Below are 24265 nucleotides of genomic sequence, written 5' to 3'. Positions count from 1 at the left end.
AGATTATATGCTAAATTATGGTATCACTGATTCACTGTAGTTATGTTGTTTGCAATAAAAAAATGAATATGTTTTAAAAAAGAGATTGGTGCTGTGCTTGGCTGCCATGAACACCAAGGTCGCGTATTCTTGTTTGGGGTGTCAGACCCCCACGGTTAAACTCTGCATCGCCCGCCAATATCAAAGATCAAAAGCCGAGACGAGGTGGACGGGAGGTCTCATATACCCATAACAAGAAGCAACGGTGCAGTCTTTTTAGGTCGAGCAGACTACTCTCAATGCGTGAGCATTGAGAGTCTGCTACAGACCTAATGTGGCCCGTATTCAGGAGAGTGGACACGACTCAGACGCGCGCTTTTGCAGTCTCAGTTTTGACCGCGGGAGCGCGCGTCTGAGCCGCGCTTGCGCAGACGAACTCCCAGCCCCTGCACACACACAGACACAGCCAGCCCCCACCCCTCTGCACGCACGCACACACAGACGCTGCCGCCTCCCAACCCCCTGCACACACACAGACACACACGCCACCCCCCTTACAACTAGAGCTTACTCACCGTATCGCCGCCACTCCGTCCTGACTTCTGCAGCCACCGCGGGGCATCAACTCCGTGGGCGCGGGCTTTGAGAAAAACGGAAGTCCCGCCCCAAGACAGGCGTGACGCTCCCGAACTTCCGTTTTCAGGATGCGCATGCTCGCAGCTTATTAGAATCAGGGACGGGTGTGCCTTAGAGAGGGCGGGCGGCGGGGGACACTGTGGAGGCTCCTCAGCTGATGTCACAGAGGCGGAGGCGCTGCGGGCCCGGCCTGCTGTCTGCACACACTGGAGCCGGCGCACCATGAGCTGTCCCTCGGAGGCGCCCGGCGCTGAGACTACCCGGGAGAAGATAATGGAGGCAGGTGGAGGAGCAGCCACAACTTGATCATCACAGATAACAGAGGTGAGGCGACAGCCCCAGAGTGATTGGGAGCCTAGTACAGGGGGCATCTGAGGGGGAACAGACAGGAAGTTGGACGTGCCCCAAAGTAGAGGACCATACACACGTTCTTTCTGAACCTTCGTGTCCGCTCGATTCGGGGCGTTGTGCAGCGTTTGATATCTGCAACGTTTACAAATATTTAATGTTTGTTAATGTTAGGGTGGCCTCAGCGCTGTCTCGTTCTGGGTCCTTCACGTATTGGTCTATAGTATTCCGACACATCTGCCCACTCCTTTACTGCACAACCATAGGTAGCCGCCTTCATCACAACGAATCTTTAATATTTAACAGCGTTTGCCCTCTGTCGCTTAAACTCTTGCCAACCCCACCACTGGACAGGCTCCGATCTCTCACGTCCTACTTTCAGCGCCCTCCGTGCATGTCCATCAAATGATAGGTCAGCTTCTTTCAACCTTTGCTCGATCCATCACAGGGCAGTTTATCCCGCTAGCCTCACCTTCACAGTGGAACCCAAGAGGCGTATTATTTTTCAGTACGTTCTACCGTTAATGCACCCACTGATGGCATACTCCGAAATCGCGTCGGAGAGGGCTTGGAGGATGAGATTGCAGCGGCATGCCTGCTAACAGGCCCCACGGATGTGTCATGCAGAAAGCCGTGATCTCAGCCTGCGCTTGGCTGCCTGCACTGCTCTGTTTTAAGCCACTAATAATGGATCTATGTATGTCCAAACATGCACGTTTATTAATTAGCATCTCGCTACTTATGTTATGCCACCGTGTTTATAAAGCACGGCGCACAGAGCCAGAGCAGTCATATACCGTTGATCTAAAGCGCACCTCTAGAATGGATCCAGAGTGTAATTGTACAGGTGCATATGGACCCATGCCATGGCCCCAGAAGGAAGCTCGTTGGGATAAACCTTTCTGCTTGATTAAACAGCGCCGCGTTAAAGCTTCCGTTTGTGGGGCGGCGTTCACATGTTCAGCTGCACACACCGTGAGGTTTAGTCGGTTTTATCATTGGTGCGGCAGGTGCAGTACGCCGGGGACCACTAAACCCTTATTCTTGCTGGATTGCATTGTTCAAACAGCAGCCAGAGGGTCCATTCCCACGCTAAGGCATGCACAAATGCACAGTTGTGTATGCATATCCGTGTTAGCACACCACATGTAGAACAGTGGGCTTCGGCAACGTTTAAGTAGTTGAGGTTCCTCCACCCAGCTGCGTAGGGATTGTAGTGTATTCTTTCAAAGATAAAGACTCTTCAGAGCGAATTGCATTGATTAAGAATGCGTTTTGTAAGGAAAACCCTCACCCACCGAGGTTACCCCTTGGTGGCAGTGGCATGCTTAATCATTCTGTTCCTTCCCATCCGCTATGGGACGAGACGTCCTGCTACCAGTAAATTATACAGGAGCACTGATTGATATGAAGCAGATGTTCCAAGTGAGTGATGGAGGGAGGAGTTTTATTTGTGGGTTAAAAGTACTTATCTGGTGGCTGTATTTACTTTGTCAGCCCCAGTTGGAATGATTAAAATCTGGGAAAGATGTTAGGAAGTATATGGTGGGTCGGGGTTAATGGCCCACCTTCCTCTTAGTGTCTGGTCTTCATTTTCGGCCAACCTTCCCTGAGGCGTCGTCCGGACGGTATATTTCACTCCCTGAGAGCATTCCTTACATATTCATGAAGTGCATATCGATCACAAAATCTGCTTTAAAAATTAAATAGATACATCTAATTGGTGTCTGTTCCTCTGCTTATTAAAAAAAAACTAGTGCTCCATAAGTCTGCGGATGGGAGGGCGGGCCTGTAGTCTCACTGTCATAAATGTCCCTGCCTGGCCCATTCACCTACTTAGCCGTCATCTGTTACTGCATATTTAATCCGGTTGGTGATGCACGTGCACACAGCCAGCTGCCGTTCCTTGTTGTTTGTGGCTTAGCTACAGCTGCTTACCGCAGTGCTGGTTACTTTCAGCCGCTTTTCCAGTGCTTAATTTGTGACAAAAGAGGTGCCGGGGCGATTATTAGGCGGCTGCTTTTAAAAAATATTTTTTGTGTCAGCCTGCCTAAGAAAGATCACAGAAATCGTACAATTGAGGATTGCATGTTTAAAGACAAACAGTTAGAAAATCTGCACTTTCATTTACATTATTTTTAACTGAAACTTTACACGAAATGCAAATGTTCCCAGACACTCAATGCAACATAGACTCCAAATACCACTCAGTGCCACATAATTACACTCTACTTAATACAACATACACTACACACAATACCACTCAGTGCCACATAATTCTATGCTACATAATTACACTGCACTCAACGCAACATACACTCCAAATACCACTCAGTACCACATAATTACACGCCACATAATTACACGGCACTCAATGCAACATACACTCCAAATACCACTCAGTGCCACATAATTACAATGCACTCAATGCAACATTCTCTCCAAATCCCGCTCAGTGCCACATAGTTACACTGCACTCAGTGGAACATACACTCCATATACCACTCAGTGCCACATAATTACACACCACACAATTACACCCTACAGAATACAACATACACTTCACACAATACCACTCAGTGCCACATAATTATATGCTACTTAATGCACTGCGCTCAACGCAACATACACTCCAAATACCACTCAGCGCCACATAATTACACGCCACATAATTACACTGCACTCAATGGAACATACACTCCAAATCCCACTCAGTGCCACATAATTACACGCCACATAATTGCACTGCGCTCAATGCAACATGCACTCCAAATCCTACTCAGTGCCACATAATTACACGCCATATAATTACACTCTACTTAATACAACATACACTACACACAATACCACTCAGTGCCACATAATTCTATGCTACATAATTACACTGCGCTCAACGCAACATACACTCCAAATACCAATCAGTACCACATAATTACACGCCACATAATTACACGGCACTCAATGCAACATACACTCCAAATACCACTCAGTGCCGCATAATTACAATGCACTCAATGCAACATTCTCACCAAATCCCGCTCAGTGCCACATAGTTACACTGCACTCAGTGGAACATACACTCCATATACCACTCAGTGCCACATAATTACACGCCACACAATTACACCCTACAGAATACAACATACACTTCACACAATACCACTCAGTGCCACATAATTATATGCTACTTAATGCACTGCGCTCAACGCAACATACACTCCAAATACCACTCAGCGCCACATAATTACACGCCACATAATTACACTGCACTCAATGGAACATACACTCCAAATCCCACTCAGTGCCACATAATTACACGCCACATAATTACACGCCACATAATTACACTGCACTCAATGCAACATACACTCCAAATCCTACTCAGTGCCACATAGTTACATGCAACATAATTACACTGCACTCAATGCAACATACACTCCAAATACCACTCAGTGACACATAATTACACTCCACACAAAGCAACATACACTCCCCATATTAACACTCAGTGCCACATAATTACACTCTTCTCAATCCAACGTAAATACACTCCCCATAATACCACTCAGTGCCATATAATTACACACCTCGTACTTACACTCTACTCAATGCAACATAAATACACTATCTGTCTAGCTATCTATCGCCCTCACTCTATGTCGATCTATCACCATCACTCTAGCTATCTATCGCCTTCACTCTATCTATCGCACTCACTCTATCGCATCACCACAGCATCACTCAGCACCACCACAGCATCAACCTTTGCAACCATTCAACAACAACTGGTTCAAATATGTTCTCTCAATGTTTCAAGCTTTATTACAAATGTCACAAAAAGATGTTAATATTTCACTTCTGTTCTTGGATTTTCGTCACAATAAAATACAACTAACATAATCTTCACAAAAGTTATTAACAAAAGTTTAAGCTATTGCCATTATAAATTACAAATACTTTTATTTAAGTATTAATTAAAAACTGAAAATCCATTGTTATTTGTAATATCAATACATCTAGTCGCGTAAATACAACACATATCGCATTACAAATGCTATAGGTGTCACATTTGCGAAACTTGAAACTATTGGCATTGTAAATGACAAAGCTATTAATTTTGCTATTTTCAAAACCAACACATAAATAAAAAAATTGTCATTTACAATACCAATAGCTCAAAATTTCCTAATGCGAGACCTATTGCATTGCAAATGCTTGTTTACTGTGAAGCAACTTTTCCATAGGTGATTATGAGAATCTGATTATCAGTGCATTCTGAACATCAACCCTACTTCTGAGAAACTTCACAGGAGGTGCATCTCAGCTCCTACATTCACATCTCACTGTGAAGCTTTATTTTCTGCAGATATGAAGAGCCCACCTGTACTTCAGGAGATGTTCTGTCCTGGGCGAGTGTGTACAGGATTCCTACACAGGCGCTGAGGTGCTGAGAGGAACCAATGCCACCCAGGTATCGGTACAGAGAGCCGAGGGCCAGCGCATGGCCAGTTCGGGAGACCACATCCCTTGCAGACTTCAACCTAGAACCAGAGAGAAACATGCCTCATGAAAGTGTTAAGGTGCAGTTTGTATACAAGAAAAAAAGCAAATACACACAGACAGGTGATACTGTACAGTTCCCACAAAAGAGGCCCAGCACTGCCAAGGGTGATCCTATACAGACACAAAACATGGCCAACTATGCCACAGAAGACTCTCGACTGTGCACACAGCGTTAGATAAGATTACCAAAGTCAAACGTGCTTTTGTCTTGTATACACTGCAGAATATGTCAACTTAGGTGATCTTGTTTTGTTCATACAGAGGAAGAGGCAACACTGAACAAGATACTTGAAGGAAGGTGGAGTATTATCTGGCCACGCTTGTTAGGCATCACCATACAATACTCTCACGATACCTCAAAGATGGTCCTTGCATTCACAATAATAAGTCCTTAGCTCAGTCCTGGTGGAGTGGCAACGACCAATCCGGCTTTACTAGAGGAAAATGTGTTAAGCATTTCAGAGTAACAACATGGAGAATAAGTAATTGGCAGTTGCCAGACTGGTGACCAACAAGCCTTGGCAGAGGTAAGCACTGCAGAAAGTTAATTAGACAACTGGAGGTCATGGGGAACACGGTAGATGCCTGAAACTTCCTGGAAGTCAGGACTACATTTCCCACAATGCAGTGGGCCATCTACTTGTGGGCGATCCCGCAGAGGGCCTGATGGCCAGCAATTCTTCAGTTCCATTACGTAGTTTTTACCTGCGGTTGCAGGGGACTAGCACCACTAGTCCAGAAGAGACTGGTGATGCATTTGGCACCCAAAGGGATACCACTGTCTGGGGGAAGCGAGCTTTGGTCCAGGAAGGGAAAAAATATCAGTTGACTTACTTGCCACTTCCAAGAGCCGAAAGTACATTTATGCCTCACACCATCCCCATGTGCAGACAACGCATGGCCTTCTCGCTTGTTGACACAATCAACTAATAAAGACTTTACTCGGCTCTCCTTAGCCATAAAAGGTTCCAAAACACAGTTACAATAAGCATAACAACATTTCATCACTACAATAAATACAAGACATCTTGAGGTAGAGACATCTTAAAGTGTACACAAAGCTCAAACGACCTCCTCTAAAACAAACTATTCATTATAGTGAGACAACAGCTCAATATAAGGTTTTCCTAACTTTAAGTGGACTCTGTAAAACGTTTATGACAGCCATACATAAGATATCGGGGCATGGTTTTGTAAGAATAGAGCTTACTCTACAATTACTCAGATCTAGGGAATGCAATATTGGTAACATAGTGTTTCCTAGGACTTGCATAACATTTGTGAAACAGCGTAAAGGGCAGCGTGCTTTAACATGACTGATTATTACAAGGGAAAATAAACAAGCATTTGCAATGCAATAGGTCTCGCATTATTTAAGTTTGAGCTATTATTATTGTAAATGGCAATGTTTTTTGCTTTATGCTATAGTTTTCTTATGTACATAAAAAGCTACATATAAAGTATTTGTTGTTAAAATTATTTATGCAGTATTTAAATTTGTTTGCATAAAAGATTACAAGAATATCTTAGCAAAAAAGTTAAACTTTTTAATGGTAATTGACTAAATGTCCATTTGTACATTTTAATTTCAAATAGGTAAGTGTAAACATCACAAATATATTGTGCAAACAGTGCAAAATATTTTAGCCATAAATATTTTTGTTTTACGAGGTAGTTTGTAAGAAAATGATTGTAAAAGGCAAACACTGTAATTAAAATGTAACATATAACAGTACAGTTATGGCTAGTAAACATACATTAGTAGTATAGTATAATTGTAAACAAGATGTAAATAAGACTACAGAAATTAGCATGAATTATCACTTTAATATCAACTTTACAAACATTTTGAAAACACGATCACAGCTGGTAATCATGCATTGGCTTGTTATTACAAGCATTTCATTTTAATAAATATTTCTGATTCCCAAAAACAAATATGACAGTCTCTCAAAATAATGGCTTTTCAGTTTTAGTTGTATCTTTGATCTCCATGTCATCAAGTACTCATGAATATTACTGCCCCATGGACAGAGTCTGGCTTTACATGTCTACATATCAACATCCAATTCCATGAACACCCATCGCATGCCAGGGATGACCATCACCGCTGGTGAAGAGAAGCACAATTGGGTCAAGAATGCCCACAATACGTTGTGGTCCCATTATACCAGGGATGGGCTCAATAATGCCAAAGATGCCAACATCATGCCAAGCATTGCTAGACTAAAAGTGGGAATAATTCTAACAGGGACACCACCAATAAATTAAGAAGGAACACCATTACGCTAAGGCAAGCATTACCGCCTTCGGGTAAAGTCCGCGCTATATAAAAATGCATAAATACATGAATAAAGAAATACCGCCTTCGGGTAAAGTCCGCGCTATATAAAAATGCATAAATACATAAATAAATAAATACCGCCTTCGGGTAAAGTCTGCGCTATATAAAAATGCATAATTAAATAAATAAATACATACCGCAAAACATCCTCGTTACTCTGCCGGCCTGCGACCAGGAAGTCAGGCAGGCCGGCGCGACACCCGGAAACAGGAAGTAGGAGGGCGGGAGCCTACCCCGCCTCCCACGGAAGAGCCGCGATTGGAGCCGTGTTGGGAGCAGGGAGCACCGGAGCAGGCAGGAGCCTACCCTGCGCCCCGGTGCCGAAGGAGGGAAGAAGAGTCCTGCTGCCGGGCCTTGCAGCTGAGGAGAGGAAGCCGGTGAGTGCGTTGCTGAGCGGCGGGCGGGCGGAGGGAGAGGAGCATGTAGGCGCGGGGGGGGGCGGCCTGTGTATGTGTGTGTATGTGTGTGCGTGCGTGTATGTGTCTTGGAGTGCGTGTGTGTGACTGTGGGGGAGGGGGTGTGTGTGTGAGCGAGTGTCTGTCTGCGACGTGTGTGTGTGTGTGTGTGTGTCTGTGTCTGTGTGCATGCATGCATGCGCGGTAGGCTGGGAGGGCGGCGCATGCGCAGTAGGCTGGGAGGGCGGCGCAGGACGGAACGTGCGCGTTCGCGCAGCCAAATCCGAATGCTAAAAATCGTGCCAGTTTTGTGTCCCTCATTCCCCGGCATCAGCCGACTATAAGTCTCCGTCCCTGTTCCAGGGCGAGACCTAAAAAGTGCCCCATGTTTAGTCTAAAAAGGGTCAAATAACAAGAGTTGACTCAATGCTACTTACTTTTCAAAACTAGCTTGTGCTATACCGGTGGTGAAGGTGCTGTCCGCGACCACCTGCGCCAGTCTGGCCAGCCCCTCTGCGGCCGCACACCTCAACAGTGGGCTCGAGCTTTCCAAGGCCCCGAGTATCAAAGTCAACGCTGGCTTCCTAAGCTCCTCTGGGCCAAAACTTCCCTTACTGTTCGCCAGGTGCTGAAATTAATGAAAGATGGTGTGTCAATAGAGAGGCTGAGCAGCGCTTTCTGAGCCCATTCATGTACAAGAAGAAAATGTAAATCAATATTGTTTCACAAGTCTACAGGCAGTCTACCAAGTGCCCGATACCCATGCAGCTTCCACAAACACGCTTCTTGGGTAGAAGTGCAGGTTTTAGGAGATTATGCTTGCAAGCGAGACGCTGCTCAGTGACCGGTACAATCTATAGTGTATGGGGATAGTTTGGTTTGTTACTGTGTGTGGATGTGGGAGTGGATACCCTAGTAAGTAACCTACACCACAAGAGAGCTAGGGTTCATCAATGTACAGGCAAGGGCTCGCAAGGATTCAGCAGGTAGGCTGTGCACACAGATTCCTTGAGCCTCACTCCATGCATGCCCCAGACCTGGAATCGCACCTTCAAAAAGCTGAAGAAGGCCGATGCCACATTCATCTGCACCACCTGCTGCCGTGACCCCTTCATCTGTTTCATTAACTCCAACTGCTGCTCCATGAACTGGGGTCTAAAGAGAAGGGAGAGAAAATCATATCACATATTTCATCAGAGATGCCCAGTAGTTTGTCTCTTCAACCTACCTAAAGTGAGCACAGACTGAAATAACTCCCAGGTATAAATCTTAAACCTCCCAAAATCAACTCAGCAACACCCTTTTCTTTGTCCTTCCGCTCTGCCTCAACTCAACCACCAGAAAGTCACACAGACAGGTTCTACTCTTAGGTGCACGACTTTTATTCTGCCTTTTACAAGTCACCGGAAGTGATTAGAGGCATACGCTACGGCCAGGCAAATGCAAAATATTCCATGTGTAGTGTAATACCCAAGAAACCCCTTATTTCAATTCTGGGGAAAAGCCCACCTTTATGTCGACTCTAGGGAATCAGGAGAGAGTTGTGATCCCTGTTCACTTTAAGTACATCACAGAACATTGTAGGCGGTGCTCTTACCAAATGTGGAAATAACTGAGCAGTCCTATATGGATTACCCCTCTTAACTCCACAACTATCCCAGTGAGGCCTTTACCACGGATGTGCCTTAGCTGGGGTATCAGTTTCTTCAGTGCAGCTCACTGTGAAGCTCAGTAGATCCTACAGAAGTCTTATCTGTATTTTTAGTGCTAAATGTGGTGTGTAAAACACAAGGCTTGGTCTCAACAGTTCAGATTCAGAGCTGTACCCAGCAGTGTCCATTGACCCATTTAATAATTAAGCAACCGTCAGTCCAGGACGTATGGTTGGCCTCTGTCTTAGAAAGCCTGCCTACTACAATCCACTCTCTTTGGCATCCTTTGCAGCTTCTTGTCAACCAAATGTCCCTGAAAAACACTGTAGTCCATCTGCCACAGCTGCAGGAATGTGTCAGGACATTCAATTTCCATGCAGAGTGCGGCATCTACTAATAGAGCAACAACCATTATGCATATGATTCGGATTACATACAACAAAATACATGTCCATGGGTGCGTTTAAAGCTTACCTCTGGGATTCAGGCACGTGACCAAACATCACACCGAACAAGCTGGCAGCAGCACGAATAACTGCCAGCGCTGGAGGTAGGGGTTTAGGCACGGAGTCTCCTTCTGCCACACGGTCATAAATGGAGTAAGGATCGTACTCCAGGGAACCTGCTGCCATTCCACTCCCAAGGCGGAGCTGAAAGAGAAGCAATGAGGCAGGACATGAGCAACCTGCTGGATCAAGGCCACAATCCCAAACACAAGAACAAACATGATGCTTCTCAGATTGCCAGCACGTGACATATGTACAAGACTGTAGGGCGCTTCATGATCTCCTGAACCCTGCCCCTGGAGTTGCTACTTTCCTTCCAACCTTATGGTAAATTCACTGCCAATGCATGACCGGTTCTTGGGGCCCAGAGTCATTGCCTAGAGCTGGTTGTTGAAACCATTCAAAGGATCTTCCAACCACTATCTACATTAGAATTCTATGCATTCAAAGGCACGGTTGGCCATAGACCCTAAAGTCCAGTCCCCATGTGAACTTGGTTGAGCTGGTGGTCCTAGCGAGTAACAAAGAAACAAAAATCTTGACTACAACCATCCAACTCAGACAGAAGCCTGAATTTTTGTTCTTGGGGCCCAGCACATCAAACCTTCGGGCTACTACAACAAAATCCGTCACATTCATTGGTTTCTTGGGGTCTATTATGGACCTGCCACTGGCATTGTGTACTGTTTTCAGGACCTGGCCTGTTCCATATTAGATGGCGAGTTATTTGGTTCACTAGGTTTGGATTGTTTTTGCAGGAAACTCAAATGCTCAAACTCCATGTATTGTTCCAAAAGACGAGGGCACATAAAGAAACAATCTTGTGGGAAATGATCCATGTCCAACACCTATGCTTGGCTGGGTGGGAGTAAAGCAAAAGTATAGCTGAGGACTTACAAAAGATGAGGGAAAGATGCAACGTGTTCGTCCCGTAAGTCAATATTGACCCATGGGTACAATGTTCCAAAATATAATGTCTATGGTGCAAACACTTCCGAAGGGTTTGTAGTCCGACGTCTGCCTCTCAGGGTTCTAGCACTATGTCGATGTTTGTGTACATCTTTTAACTATCCTATTTGATCCACATTTGCATTAAGATCTATAGTGCGTAGAAGTGACTGCGCTGACAGTACATTCAGCTTGCCTTATGTTTACAGTATGATGCTGCTTTCAAGTTTCGAAGCCATCACAAGCTCCTCGACTAAGCGCTCACTATTCAAGTTTGTTAGCCACTGATAGGTTTTCTGGATTTTTCTTCTCCCAGAACAAGGCCTAGAAATAGGTTTTCAAGACTCTTGTACTGAGAACTTAGTCAATGTACCAACCTGAAACAGAAACATTATAGACTGCAACCTGAGTATTACTTGAGTGAGAGGAATTCCAGGTAAAGGTAGATCCTGTGAGATTTCACAGAGATACTTAGCAAAACCTAGATCCTCATTCATCATGGAACGGCACAGTCAAGAACACAAGGAAACCAGAAGGAAAACGTGACATATACTGTAAGCATCTGTTAGTAGCGTGCAGTTCTCTAATTTCATGTTTTGCATACTCCTGTCATCTAGAGTTGGGCTTGGATGTTTAAAGCTTGTTTTTCCCAAAGTCGTCTTTTGAGTCACAAAATGTACTGCGACTCCTCCCTTAGTGGACAATGTGCACAGGAACCGACTCCATGTTAGATCGTTTCTTGCACAGCGGATGAGTATAATGGAGTGGCGAGTGACCAGAACTTGGGGTACCATGTGAACTGTGCAGATAAGAGAACACAGCCTCCTGGGAGGAGGGTGCACACATGAGAATCTGCAGCACTACATGTGAGGAACATATGCTTACAGGGTAAGTAACATTTTACATTCGTACCATGTGGGACTGTAGATCCACGTGTTCTGCATAGACTGGAAAGCAGTAATCTCCAAAAGTGGTGGCTAGCGTGTGGATAATGCAGAGTCTCAAATAGAGTCCTTAAGACGATCTGGCCAGCATCAGCCTACAGCCAGCCACCCACAGCCTACCAAGCAATAGTGTTTGCTAAAAGTGTATGGGGTTGACCAGGTAACCGAATTGCATTTGTCAGGTAGCACGATATTACCCAAGAAAGGCATGGTTTCCTTCTTACTTTTGGTGGGGCGCCTCAGAGAGGGACTAGACGGGGCTCTTTTAGCTTGGTCAAGGCAGGTTTGGTTGCTCTTGACTTTCCATTAGCTATGCCAGGCTTACAGATGGCCCTTGTGAGGTTTTGCAAAGGCTACAAAGAGCTAGTCAGACTTGTGGATGGGTTTGGTCCTGTCAATATAATACAAGAGAGCACTTTTAAGGTTTAGGGTATGAAGGTGTCGCTCTAATTCCCTCACCAGTTCATCCATAGTGTAGTGCCCATGGACTGTGGGTACCTGGAGGGGAAGATTGGTCATTTTGCGTTTTTGGGGGTGGCGAACAGGTATACCTGTGGAGTGCCCAGTGTCAGAAGTAACTGAGAAGAATTGGAATTGTTAAGGCGCCCTGCTGAGCAGATCTACAAGGTCGTTGCCCTCTTCAAAGGGTACCATGGTGGCGGATGACCCGGTGCCATATCTCCAGAGCGATGGCTAACAGCGGGGAGTGTGTGTGTGTGCGGTCTTGTTTCTGGAACCAATACATGGCAGGCATGTGGTCTGGTTTGATGAGAAGCACATTTCCCCAAACTACCTAAAAAAGTCTTTGACAGCTAGGTGCATGGCCAGAAGATCGAGGTAGTTGAAATGAATGAAATTAAATGAAATGAAATGTATAACGCGCAACTAAGCCCGTAGGCATCAAGGAATCAAGGTTGATGTGCTTGAGATCCAACACCGTCATGTAGTTGCCTTTTTGGAGCGCAAACTTGACCTGTAGATATCAGATATCCGAGCACTTTACATGAGCACCAGTTTTGTTACAGATAGACACATTCGTTTTTTTCAGTGTGTTAAGTATTAAAATGGAGTCATGTGGTTATATAACTGGAGAGTGTAGCATTTTTGGCCCTTGGCACCAGAAGTAAACAACAGCACCTACTATGGATACAGTTCAGAAACACCAACTTACTGGAGACCCAAAGTTCAGGCCCCACAGCGGACTAAGCCAAGGTCTGAATTCAATCTAAGTTTATCCTTCACAAGGTATGGATCACAGTAGAAGACAACACTTTAAATATGGTTTCACTAACTGCACAATCCTTGAGCATTGCGCCAATATGCTTGTTCGTCCAGTACATTTATCAATGGATCAGCAGCTGGTGACATACCAAGAAATGGAGAAAGAGGGCCAGCTGGTGAACAGTGAAGAAGCGTGATGGGCCAGACAATACCTGCTCTTCAATGAAGCCATGATCAGTTTCCTGCAGTAGAGATCCCATCAACAGCAGGTCGTCCCGGTGGCAGAGTGGCGGCAGGAGAGAGGTAGAGGCTGCCAGCTGGTTATCTGGAGCAGTCAGGTCAGCAAACAACTCTTTCATGATAGCACAGACGTTCCCTGTAGGAGAAGGGGTCATTAGATATATGACAGAGTATGGACTTCCTATGTCAATCAAAAGCGAGGCGAGCCATAGGGGTCTTTAGTATTCCAGATCTAACTTGAGAGAGCAGACCCTACCTGTCATTTAACACCGTGTTTGGACAAATGTTCTCTTCATGGCTTGGAAAAGCTGTACCGCTTCACCCGGTTTGTTGGCTTGTTTTTTTATCCTATCAATTGTTTTCCTCCTCTGGACTTGACAATCTGCGAGTTCATTTGAGGCGTTCCACATTTACTGTAATGTTAGCAGAATATTTTTCTGCTGACAGCAGGTTCACACAAAGGGATCCCTCAACCTAAGTGGGAGTGACTTCTGCCGGGCTACTATGTGATCAGTGGTGGTAGCAGCAATATGTTAATCCAAGGTGCAGGCATTCTTACAGGACTGCTGAGGAGAGATGCCTGCTGAATATCCCTGGTTAAAGATCCACCCAGTCACCCATTACTGGGTCCTTTGGGACAAATGAAGAAACTGTGCGTATTTTGTGCACTTGGACAAAATGTACATGGGTGTGCAAGCAGATTGGATTTCTGCGCGATGGATATGACAGACAAAACAGCCCTGTACTTAAAAGCAGCACTGTGCGGGGTCTCATAGGACTGGAGCGGGGGTCTTCTCAGACTCTTCGCGGCAGACGGTGGGGGAGCTGGGACTGATTGATGGCTGGCGCTTTTATCACCCCTCTGCCAGGGATTACACTTACTTCTCTCACGTACATCACTCCTACTCACGCCTGGACCACATTTTTCTTAGTCAGGCCCTTAAGGGAGATGTCCTAGACTCCACCATACTTCCGCTTTCGGTGTCGGACCACAGCTTGTTGGTGCTTAGCCTCCGTTGGTCGTCGGCTGGGGGTGGGCAGAGAAAATGGTACTTCCCGGCTTCGGTGATCCGGGATGATGCTTCCAACAAAGCCCTGCGGATAGCCATTAGGGAATTTTTTGAGCTTAATCCTGCATCTGACACATCGGTCGCTAACACTTGGGATGCCTTTAAGGCCTCCATTCGGGGCACATGCTTGGGCCTCAATGCACGTCTAAATAAGGAGCGGCGTAAGGACCGGGAGGCTCTGGAGGAAGAAGTGTCCCGCCTCGAACGGGCTCACAAGCTTAATCCCTCAAGGATAACCCTCCGACCGTTGACTGCGGTGTGAGGGAAGCTGCGAGCTCATTATAATAACAGGGCTGAGCTGACAATGCTGAGACTGGGGCGGCAATCTTACTCCGGTGGGAATAAGGTTGGGCGGCACTTGGCACGTCAACTTCGAGATAAGAGGGAGCGCGAGTATATTGGGGGAATACGGGATGAGGCGGGGGTGGTGCAACACAAGGACGAGGTGAAGGCGTCTATCTTTGGACGCTTCTATGCGGGCCTGTATAAGGGTGACAGCCTAGCCGTGGAAGAACAGAGGGAGTACCTGGGGCGATTGCCCCTTCCACGAGTTTCCACCGAGTGGAATGAGCTGCTGGACGCACCGATTACCAGGGAGGAGGTCCTCGAGGCCATTAAGGGCCTGAAGTTGCACAAAGCGCCGGGGCCGGATGGCTACACGGCGGTTTTCTATAAGTCTTACGCCTCGGAATTGTGCGACTTCCTCACTTCTCTTTTTAATGATATGGCCGTATCCGGCTCCTCGGTCGGCTCCTTGGCGGAGGCGGTTATCACGGTCTTGCCGAAACCCGGGAAAGATCTTGCCCAGTGTGCGTCGTTCCGCCCCATAGCACTGCTTAATGTTGACGCTAAATTGTATTCCGCGATCCTGGCGCATAGACTGCAGGATCTGTTACCGGCGCTCATACATCCGGATCAATCCGGTTTCATTAAAGGTCGTCAGACCCACGATAATACTCGCAGAGTGGTTCACTTGATAGAAAAGGCCGACAGGTTCCGCATTCCAGCGGTGCTAGTGGGGTTGGACGCCGAAAAGGCTTTCGACAGAGTTGATTGGGGTTTCCTCTTTAACACACTGACTGCCTTTGGGTTTTCTGACAAATTCCTCACTATGGTCCAGGCCAACTTTAGCGGCCCGAGGTCTAGAGTAACAGTGAACGGACATGTGTCGGAGTTTTTCCCGCACTCCAGGGGCACCAGACAGGGGTGCCCCCTTTCCCCGCTCCTGTTTGCGCTCAGTATTGAACCTCTGGCGTTGGCGGTGCGAGAGCATGAGGGGATCCGGGGTATTCCTTTCACAGGAGAGCAACACAAAATCACGCTCTTCGCGGATGATATCTTATTATCAATAACGGAGCCGGAGCGCTCCCTGCCGTGCCTTCGGGAGGCCCTGCTGGCCTATGAGGCGGTAGCGGGCTTCAAAGTCAACTATGGCAAGTCCCATGTCCTGAATCTAACTCTTTCTCAGGAGGAGGTGGAACGAGTGAAGCTCTTGACCCCTTTGGCTTGGGCGGATGGCTCACTGGTCTACTTGGGGGTTCACCTAACCCCGACAATCGGGGGGCTGTTTTCAGCTAATTTTCCGCCGCTGTTTGCGAAGACTCGGATTGAGCTGGAGAAGTGGAAACCCAAATTTATATCTTGGCTGGGCAGAATACATGCTGTTAAGATGGTTCTCCTCCCCAAATACTTATATTTATTTCAAGCTCTACCCATCCCTCTTCATACCGACTTTTTTCGGCGCCTTCGGACCCAGATACTGCGCTTTGTGTGGCAGGGGGGCCGGGCACGATTTGCATTTACGGTGCTGCGGCAGCCCAATTCTGAGGGGGGCTTGGGACTTCCTGATTTGCAGCTTTACTATAAAGCGGCGCAATTGAGAGTGCTGGTGGAGTGGTCGCAGCAATCGTCCGAGAAACATTGGCTGCATATGGACCGGAGTGTGGCAGGCAGATCGGTCTGGGACCTGGCGTGGAAGCCCCGGAAGGACCGTCCGCTGAACGCCTACATTAGTACTCCTACGGGTACCACATTGAAGGTCTGGGACTCCTTGGCTGCAGATGAGAGATGGACTACCTTCCCATCGCCTTTTACGCCCATACACTTCAATCCAGCTTTCCCGCCGGCACTTCGGGAAGGGATCTTTGATGCTTGGAGGGAGGGCGGTTGCCGGGCGCTGACCCATCTGTTTCATGGGCGGGTTCCCCTTACCTTTGCTAACTGTATGAGGGACTACGGGCTTACCGACGCTGAACGGTTCCATCACTTACAATTGCATCACTGGGCCACCACGCCTGGGGTGATGGAGGCGGCGACGCGGCCTCCGTCGCCTTTCGAGGCGTTCCTATTGCGATCGACTGTCATGAGGGGTGCCATCTCCTTCCTATACCAGCTCCTACTTAAATCGGCGGTGACGCCTAGGCATCGCTACATGGGCCTATGGGAGGAATTGTTGGGGAGAGACGTCTCAGATACGGAATGGTCGGCCCTGTGGCGGGACGTGTCGAAGTTTAATCACTCGCTTCACTTGCGGGAGGCTCATCTTAAGACACTTACGCAATGGTATATGTGCCCGTCCCGGCTTCACCGCATTTATCCGTCCACGTCTCACCTATGCTGGAGGGGATGCGGGCTACTTGGGGACTTCCGCCACATCTGGTGGGACTGCCCGGTGATTAGGCCGTTTTGGGAGGAGATCCTTTCGCATATCAGGGACATCCTTCATTATCCTGTAAAGGATGATATTGCCTTTGTTTTGCTGGGACTGCGTGACCCTGGCCTGGAGCATCAGACCCGGGCTGACAAAAAGATTCTGTGGCTATGCCTGGGCGCTGCCAAGCTTACGCTGGCGGCTGCCTGGAAACGGAGGGAGGCTCCGGCAATATCTCTGTGGCATGCCCGACTATGGAAGCTTCTAAGTATGGAAAGGATGGCGGACATCTTCCTAGGTAAATTCGAGAATTTCCAGTTCCAATGGGGCCCGTTGGTTGACTTCCTATCCAAAGGTCTGCCCTCAGCTGTGTGTCCGGCTTCCTTGAGGTCGCTGCATCTCTTTCAGGTATAGGTTGGGGGAGGAGAGTGTTTGTATGTCTGTTTGGGCCACCACCATGTGGGGGGAAGGGGGGGGGGGACTTGTTATTTTCTTGTTCTGGTCATTCTGGGAGTTTACTGCTTATTGCTGGGTCCGTAGCTGTATGGATGTGCTGTACGGAGCATTGGATTGGGGATTTCTTCCCTTGGCACCCGCCTCAAACGATTTTGCTGCTGGCTCGCTGGACTGTTGGTGCTGTGGCTATGCTCACGAGGCACGGACTTATTATGCCATCAGCAGAGGTCCTGCTCATGATTTAGTGCCCTTGCAAGGCGGACTATGTAATGCTTAAGATGACCTTTATTTGTGTTCTTGGTTGTACTTAAACTGCAAAATAAAACCTTTTACAAAAAAAAAAAAAAGCAGCACTGTGAAACCAGTGCAACCAGTAGGGCAGAGAAAGTCTTCCAATTCCCTGCCCTGGTTCAGTGTAGGTATCGCCAGCTAAAGTGAAACCTGTTCTTGCCCTTCATCCTGTGCTGATGGCAGTGGGCTATTGCCTAGGGATCTCTATGCCTCTGATCAACAAAACACACAGGCTCATCATGGAGCCTAGAAGGTCACAAGCCCATTCCCTGTTCCAGGATAGGTAAACATTGCTGGAGCAAAACGAGACCATTTCGTTTTCTACATTGTGGCCCACGCTAGTGGAAATCGAGAAGGTGGAAGCGTTCGTCTAAGGACAGTACACATCAGACCTAGGACCAGTCAAAACATGTCGGATTGAGAGCATGGACCTCAGGATGTTCCTCAACGATTGGTTATACTGTTAAGCTATAGAAAAGCAGTGTTATCTTGTGCCTTCATCTGAGCTTTTAACTGCCCTTTAACTTATGATAATAAAGAGAGGCTGGGTGAAATTAGAGGGTAATATAGGTCACCTTAATGATCACTAGGTCACGAAAGCTTAGGCTGAGATGTCCTGTACCTCAGTAAGAAGGACCCTGAAGGGCTCTTCGACATTGCAGTCTCCAGCATGATACAGTTCTGCTAGCTATAAATTAAAGGGGAGGATCAAATTGCATTTAGAGTATGTTTACAACAATGTTTTTGGTGAAACCCACATAATCGCCAAATGACAGATACAACAGGGCGCATGCAGAAGGCGTGTGTAGAGGCTAGACCAGACCAGGTAGGTGGGATCTGTGAAACGTCAAAAGGGAGCAGGTAGAATGCTGGCTAAAGTGTCAGCCACAACTGATCCAGGGGTGCTTAATTCCTGTTCAGTGGAGATGCAGCCTTCTGGAGTGAGAAAAAAATAATGGGCTGGAATTTGGCCCGAGCGATGGCCAGACCTTTGCTTGCAAACCATTCATCATCACTTGTTGTTATAAAAGGTTTTTATGTCAGTGCAGACTGTGTGTGAGCTTGCCTGCTTCGTGTCAGTAGTAATGGTCATACATGGTATCCCACCTTCATAGGTCTGCGGGGGCAGCAGGGCCAGCAGCTCATACAATCTTTGACGGTACATCACCGATACCATCTTCACGGGATTTCCATATATCTTCTGTAGCAATGGCAGCCTACAAAGGAAAACAGAGGGAATAACGTGGAGTCACTCCAATGCACCCCAACAATTAAATCACCTACTGGACTAGCAGCAACTCACTAGACTGACACCACGGCAAAAATAGCTTTTGCATCATTCTCTGTCTAAGTTACTTACCAGTAATCTTTATTACTCAAAGTCCTCCCTAAGTCATAAATGAGCGAGTTTTTTCCTCAAACACAGAACTGCCTCATTCTCCAAAACTAGTGCTTTCTCCAGAAAAAAAGAATTGTTTGCAATCACCCTCATGCTAGGATACTTCCCTTGCTTAAAAAGCAGAGGCAACCAGTTAACTTCCTGTTTTTTTTCAACAAAACCTATAAATCAAAAGAATAAGTTTAACCGCAGAATATCCCCAGGTGATTGGCTGGATCAGGAAACTTTCTGTAGCTCTATGACGTTGCTAGTGGACACGGGCTCCACCTCGGCACGGGAGGCGCCGCAGGCATTACTTCACAGGAGCCATATACCTCCCACCCCAGCACACAGACATCAGTTTCACATACTTCCCCCTACTCCCCCCCCCCCCCCCATGAGGTTTCAGGCAGAGACAAGGAAACAACATCAATCATGATATAGCAGTGCAACTAGATTGGAACCTTTTTAAAATGCTGATCTTTGGAATCCTTCAGGACAGGGAGGTGGGCATGGAGGCCAGGAACTACCAGTTCGCAGTAATACCATTTGTTTGGAATCACCTCCAGTCATCATCTAGGTGATGGAAGTGGTTGAGCCGCATCTGAGAAGGTCGGGGAACTCAGTGCTCCCATAAATGGAAGACTGGCTGCTCAAAGCCAGTTTGCCTCAGATGGAAATGGACCCCTGCATGCAACTGTATCCTAGCTGTTCGGTTTGACTTCTCCATAAACATGCCTCCTCTCAGCGGCACCTTATCCTAGGACAGAACTAGACACATGTTCCTTGAGATCATTCACTACATTTAGGATATTATGATTTTTCAGACGGGAACGGAGTTCCAGTCTTGATGGTTTGTCGCCTGCTAGGCCTGCTGGCTTCTAGCATTGTACTGGCTCCATGCACACACGGCCACATGAGGGCTCTTCAGTGGTGTCTGACGGATGTGGTTTAAATCACAGGGAGAACTGTCAAACACTATCACAATCTCTCAGGACACTGCAGCAGAGCTGAGCTGGCAGTTAGTAGAGAAGCCCCCATCACAGGGGATGTCCATTTACCCTCCACCAACCGTGGTTTACTCTTGGGTGGGATGTGCATCGGAAGGATCTGCAGATCAGAGGCCTTGGTCTCGGGAAGTGACAGTGCTTCACATCAACCTGCTTGAACTGCGTGCAATTAGCTTGGCCCTGAAGGCTTTCCTCCTTTCCCTTCACAGCAAGATACTGACAGACAATACATCTGCACTGTGGCATCTCACATAGAAGTAAGGAGTGGGGTCACAGCTTCTTTGTTGGGAAGCATTAAGGATTTGGACTTGGGGTCAATAATCATCTCAACAGTTCTCTGTACACGTAGGCCGACTGTCTCAGTCAGCGCAATCTTGCCGACCACGAGTGGTGTCTTCACCGGGAGGCAGTGCAGATCATCTTTGCCCTGTGGGGCACCCCTCAGGTGGATCTTTTTGCCACTCACAAGAATAGTCACTGCCCACAGTTTTGTACTCTCCAGTTCCCACTGATGTGAGCCTTGGTGGATGCGCTTTGGTTGAGATTTTCCACTTCATTATGCGTGCACCCTCCTTGAAGGTGCTTCAATGCAGACAAGCTTGTTCTAAAGATTAAAGCTGCTTTCGTTCCTAAGTCGGTGAAGATTTTTCATCTACCTTTCATCCTCCGACCCATCCCAGTAAGGACAAGGAAAGATTACACCAACGGGAAACCAATGAGGTTGGTCAGTTACTATACAGACTGCATGATAGAGATCAGGTTTGATGACCAAGACCAGCCCTATGTGAGGTATGCAAGTAACAAAATGGGCAAAGTAGTCCAGAAGAGGACTTTGACTCGTGCACTCTATGCAGAACGACGTGCTATGCCCTTGCCAAGAAGGAATGATCTGAGGGATTCTGCACTCACTCCGTCGGAGTGAAGTCTTCAACATCAGAGCTGGCCAGAGGGACCCTAGAGGCTGAGATTTGTTGTGCAGCGACATGGGTATCTCTTCACACTTTCACTAAATATTACTTGGCTTCAGAAGATGGGACGGACATATTTCATGTTCAGTGCGCCCAGATTTCATTGTCTAACAAGCCCTTCAGACCCCAAGCCTGGATTTGCTACCAATTTGAACGTATGTGGAATCTGCTGGCAGAAATATCTAGCAGAAGAAAAAGTTACTTACCTTAGGTAACTATCTTTCTGATGGATACTCTACCTAATACTCCTAACAGACCCCACTAATCTCTCCATTCTGAAGGTATAATCTGGCACCTGGTGATATTCTAGAATCAGAAGGTACAACTACCATAAGAATTAAAAGGGGTTACCTTCCGAAAGGAGACTGTTTGATTAAGTAAATAGACAACTCACGGCAAACCCAGTACAAAAGTATCTCTTCTGATGTTGGTGATGCAAAAAAAAAAAGGAAAGCAAAAACAGCAGTACCAACTCCTGATCCAATTGTAAATCAGATGCAATTCTGGGACAAAAGAATCAAGCCTAAAAACCACTTTTCCATGATAAAAAAAGGAAATATTATAAGGTCTAGTGGGTTAAGCAGTGTTATTATGGACTTCAGAGTTACCATCTTAAATCTCTGGGAGAAAACAATCAACACTTTAGAGACTGAGGACTGACCGAAAGTCCCCCGACTACAGTTTCTGTTTAAGAATATGAAAGAGTCACATCCTGGACAGCTCTGACCTTCTGACACTAGAATTATTTCCTCTTTATCCAAACAATCCTGAATAACCTGAAAGAGTGGGTGTAGATGTAAAGGAGCACATAAAACTGGAGTGGAGAGGCCCAGGTACTGTGTATTTTCTTTGAACTGAAGTTGAAATGTTGCTTCAACTATTCCAAGCATCCACTGGTCGGAGACAGCTGGTTTCCAGGTGTCCAGTTGTTTTTTTTATAGACGATCCCAACTTTCTGGGTTGAAATCAAGCGATATTCGAGATAGGTTTACTGGCAACTGTTGGGATTATTCTATGCAATAACTGCCCTGACCACAATCCTTACCGCGAAAGGGCTGTGTCTATGATTTTGCAGTAGATGTTGGACCAAAAACATCTTTTATGCCAGAACCCTCTACCACAGGCAAGGGATCAAATTCAGGTTCATGTTGACTATGTTTCACCAAGACCCAACTCTCCATGTTCAGGAAATGGTCAGAACAGATTGCCACAGGTGGAATCTAATATCTCGGCTCCAAAATATGATATTAATTGAAAATTCTAAGGGCACAAACATACCTCAGCACACCCATCTACGTACTGGCCCCTCCATTAATTGAGGGATCACCAATTTGATTTTCCAGAGCAAAAACTATTGGGAAAAAACCTTTGAGCGAAACGACCAATATATTCTCAAAGCAGATGGAAAAGACAAATAAGTTATCGTTGGTAACACGCTTTCTGATGGATACGCTAACTGCGGATTCCGCACCTTTAGAAAAAAGGTGCGGAATCTGGACAGTGTCAGAATCTGTGCACCATTCACCATAAAGTGGAGTTCCTGTACTGTATTTTTTCTTACTTTTTAGGAAATCATAATGAACAGGTCCCAGCACGGTTGCAGTGGCATCTATTTATTGTTTAGTGATTAAATACACTTTTACAGTACTGGCTAGATTCAGTAACAGAATCTTTGTGGACCACTATGAGCAAGAAGGGTGAGGATAAGGACATGAAGGTTTGTTTTATTCTGCTGGGGTGTTCAATTCTCTAGGTCTCAGTTTTATGTGCCTGTTGTGTTTCAAGGCATCTTTTCACATTATGTGGCTTTGATGTCATTCTATGTGTACAGATCTATGGATAAATGTACATAGATGTACTGTTAGTGTGGTAAACACTTACCTTACTGGGGCCCAGATTACAAGGTTGTGTCTTTTTGGTGCAGGGATACTGGACATCAGATTCCTGTTGGCATCACTGCAACAAAAATGTTCCCCTCGCAATGGGGATTAACCACGCCCACTCAGATAGCAGGTCCTTTTGCGTGTGGTTTTCCCCTACTCACTGACATATTCCAACTGCGCCGAGCCTGCGGAAAATGTCAATGGGAAGTGAATTGGATTTGGTGGGAGGAAGTGGGAGGACAGGGGTCAGGGCACATTTGAGTCTGTCTACTCAGAGCCGTCTCCTCCATGGTGCTTCGCTGATGGGCAGGGGCCAGAAAGCGCTTCAGTCTGCAGCAGGCCCCCACCTCTGCAGAGGTTTCATCGGGTGCGGACCCACAACTGTTGAAACTGTGGCAAATGTTTCAAAGTCCAGAAATACTGTCGCTGGGGACACCTGGCTACTTGTCACCATTCCAGGTGAGATATTACTACTCATAATTAGGGCCTAAATTGTGTAAAGCGGAGCTGTGGGCATGATGCTACCAGAAGCTGTGTTCAATGTGTTCTGAATGACACTGTGCTGAATGCCATTTCTAAAAGGTTCAACACAAGCCAAAAAAACACAATGAGGAGGCTTCATTGCACGCAACGAAGTCTGAAGAAAGAAAGATTTTTAAAACTTTTGTCCAAAAAGCGGCATCTTCAAAAAGATTAACTTCAGCAGCAGCGCTGACCAAGTGTGTGAGGACGGCTGATGTGACTGCCATGGGTATGTGCCCTGCAAGGACACAGATACTGGTA

The 24265-nt window shown here is 46.6% G+C and overlaps 1 protein-coding gene across 2 annotated transcripts in view; it reads right to left on the bottom strand.

The window, feature by feature from the left end:
• HEATR5A (HEAT repeat containing 5A) overlaps positions 1-24265 on the bottom strand; it is a 314530-nt gene that overhangs the window by 198848 nt on the left and 91417 nt on the right. For both annotated transcript variants that reach the window (XM_078659395.1, XM_078659394.1), the window contains exons 14-19: positions 19351-19460; positions 13749-13912; positions 10392-10567; positions 9315-9420; positions 8703-8893; positions 5345-5504 (exon numbers count right to left, since the gene is read on the bottom strand). In XM_078659395.1, the coding sequence (XP_078515521.1) occupies positions 5345-5504; positions 8703-8893; positions 9315-9420; positions 10392-10567; positions 13749-13912; positions 19351-19460 (907 nt within the window). The remainder of the gene's footprint in view (positions 1-5344; positions 5505-8702; positions 8894-9314; positions 9421-10391; positions 10568-13748; positions 13913-19350; positions 19461-24265) is intronic.

This window comes from Lissotriton helveticus, chromosome 9, assembly GCF_964261635.1.
Source record: "Lissotriton helveticus chromosome 9, aLisHel1.1, whole genome shotgun sequence".
NCBI lineage: Eukaryota > Metazoa > Chordata > Amphibia > Caudata > Salamandridae > Lissotriton > Lissotriton helveticus.
The sequence above is the reverse complement of the archived record's forward strand: the minus strand, read 5'-3'. Positions and strand labels throughout refer to the sequence as shown.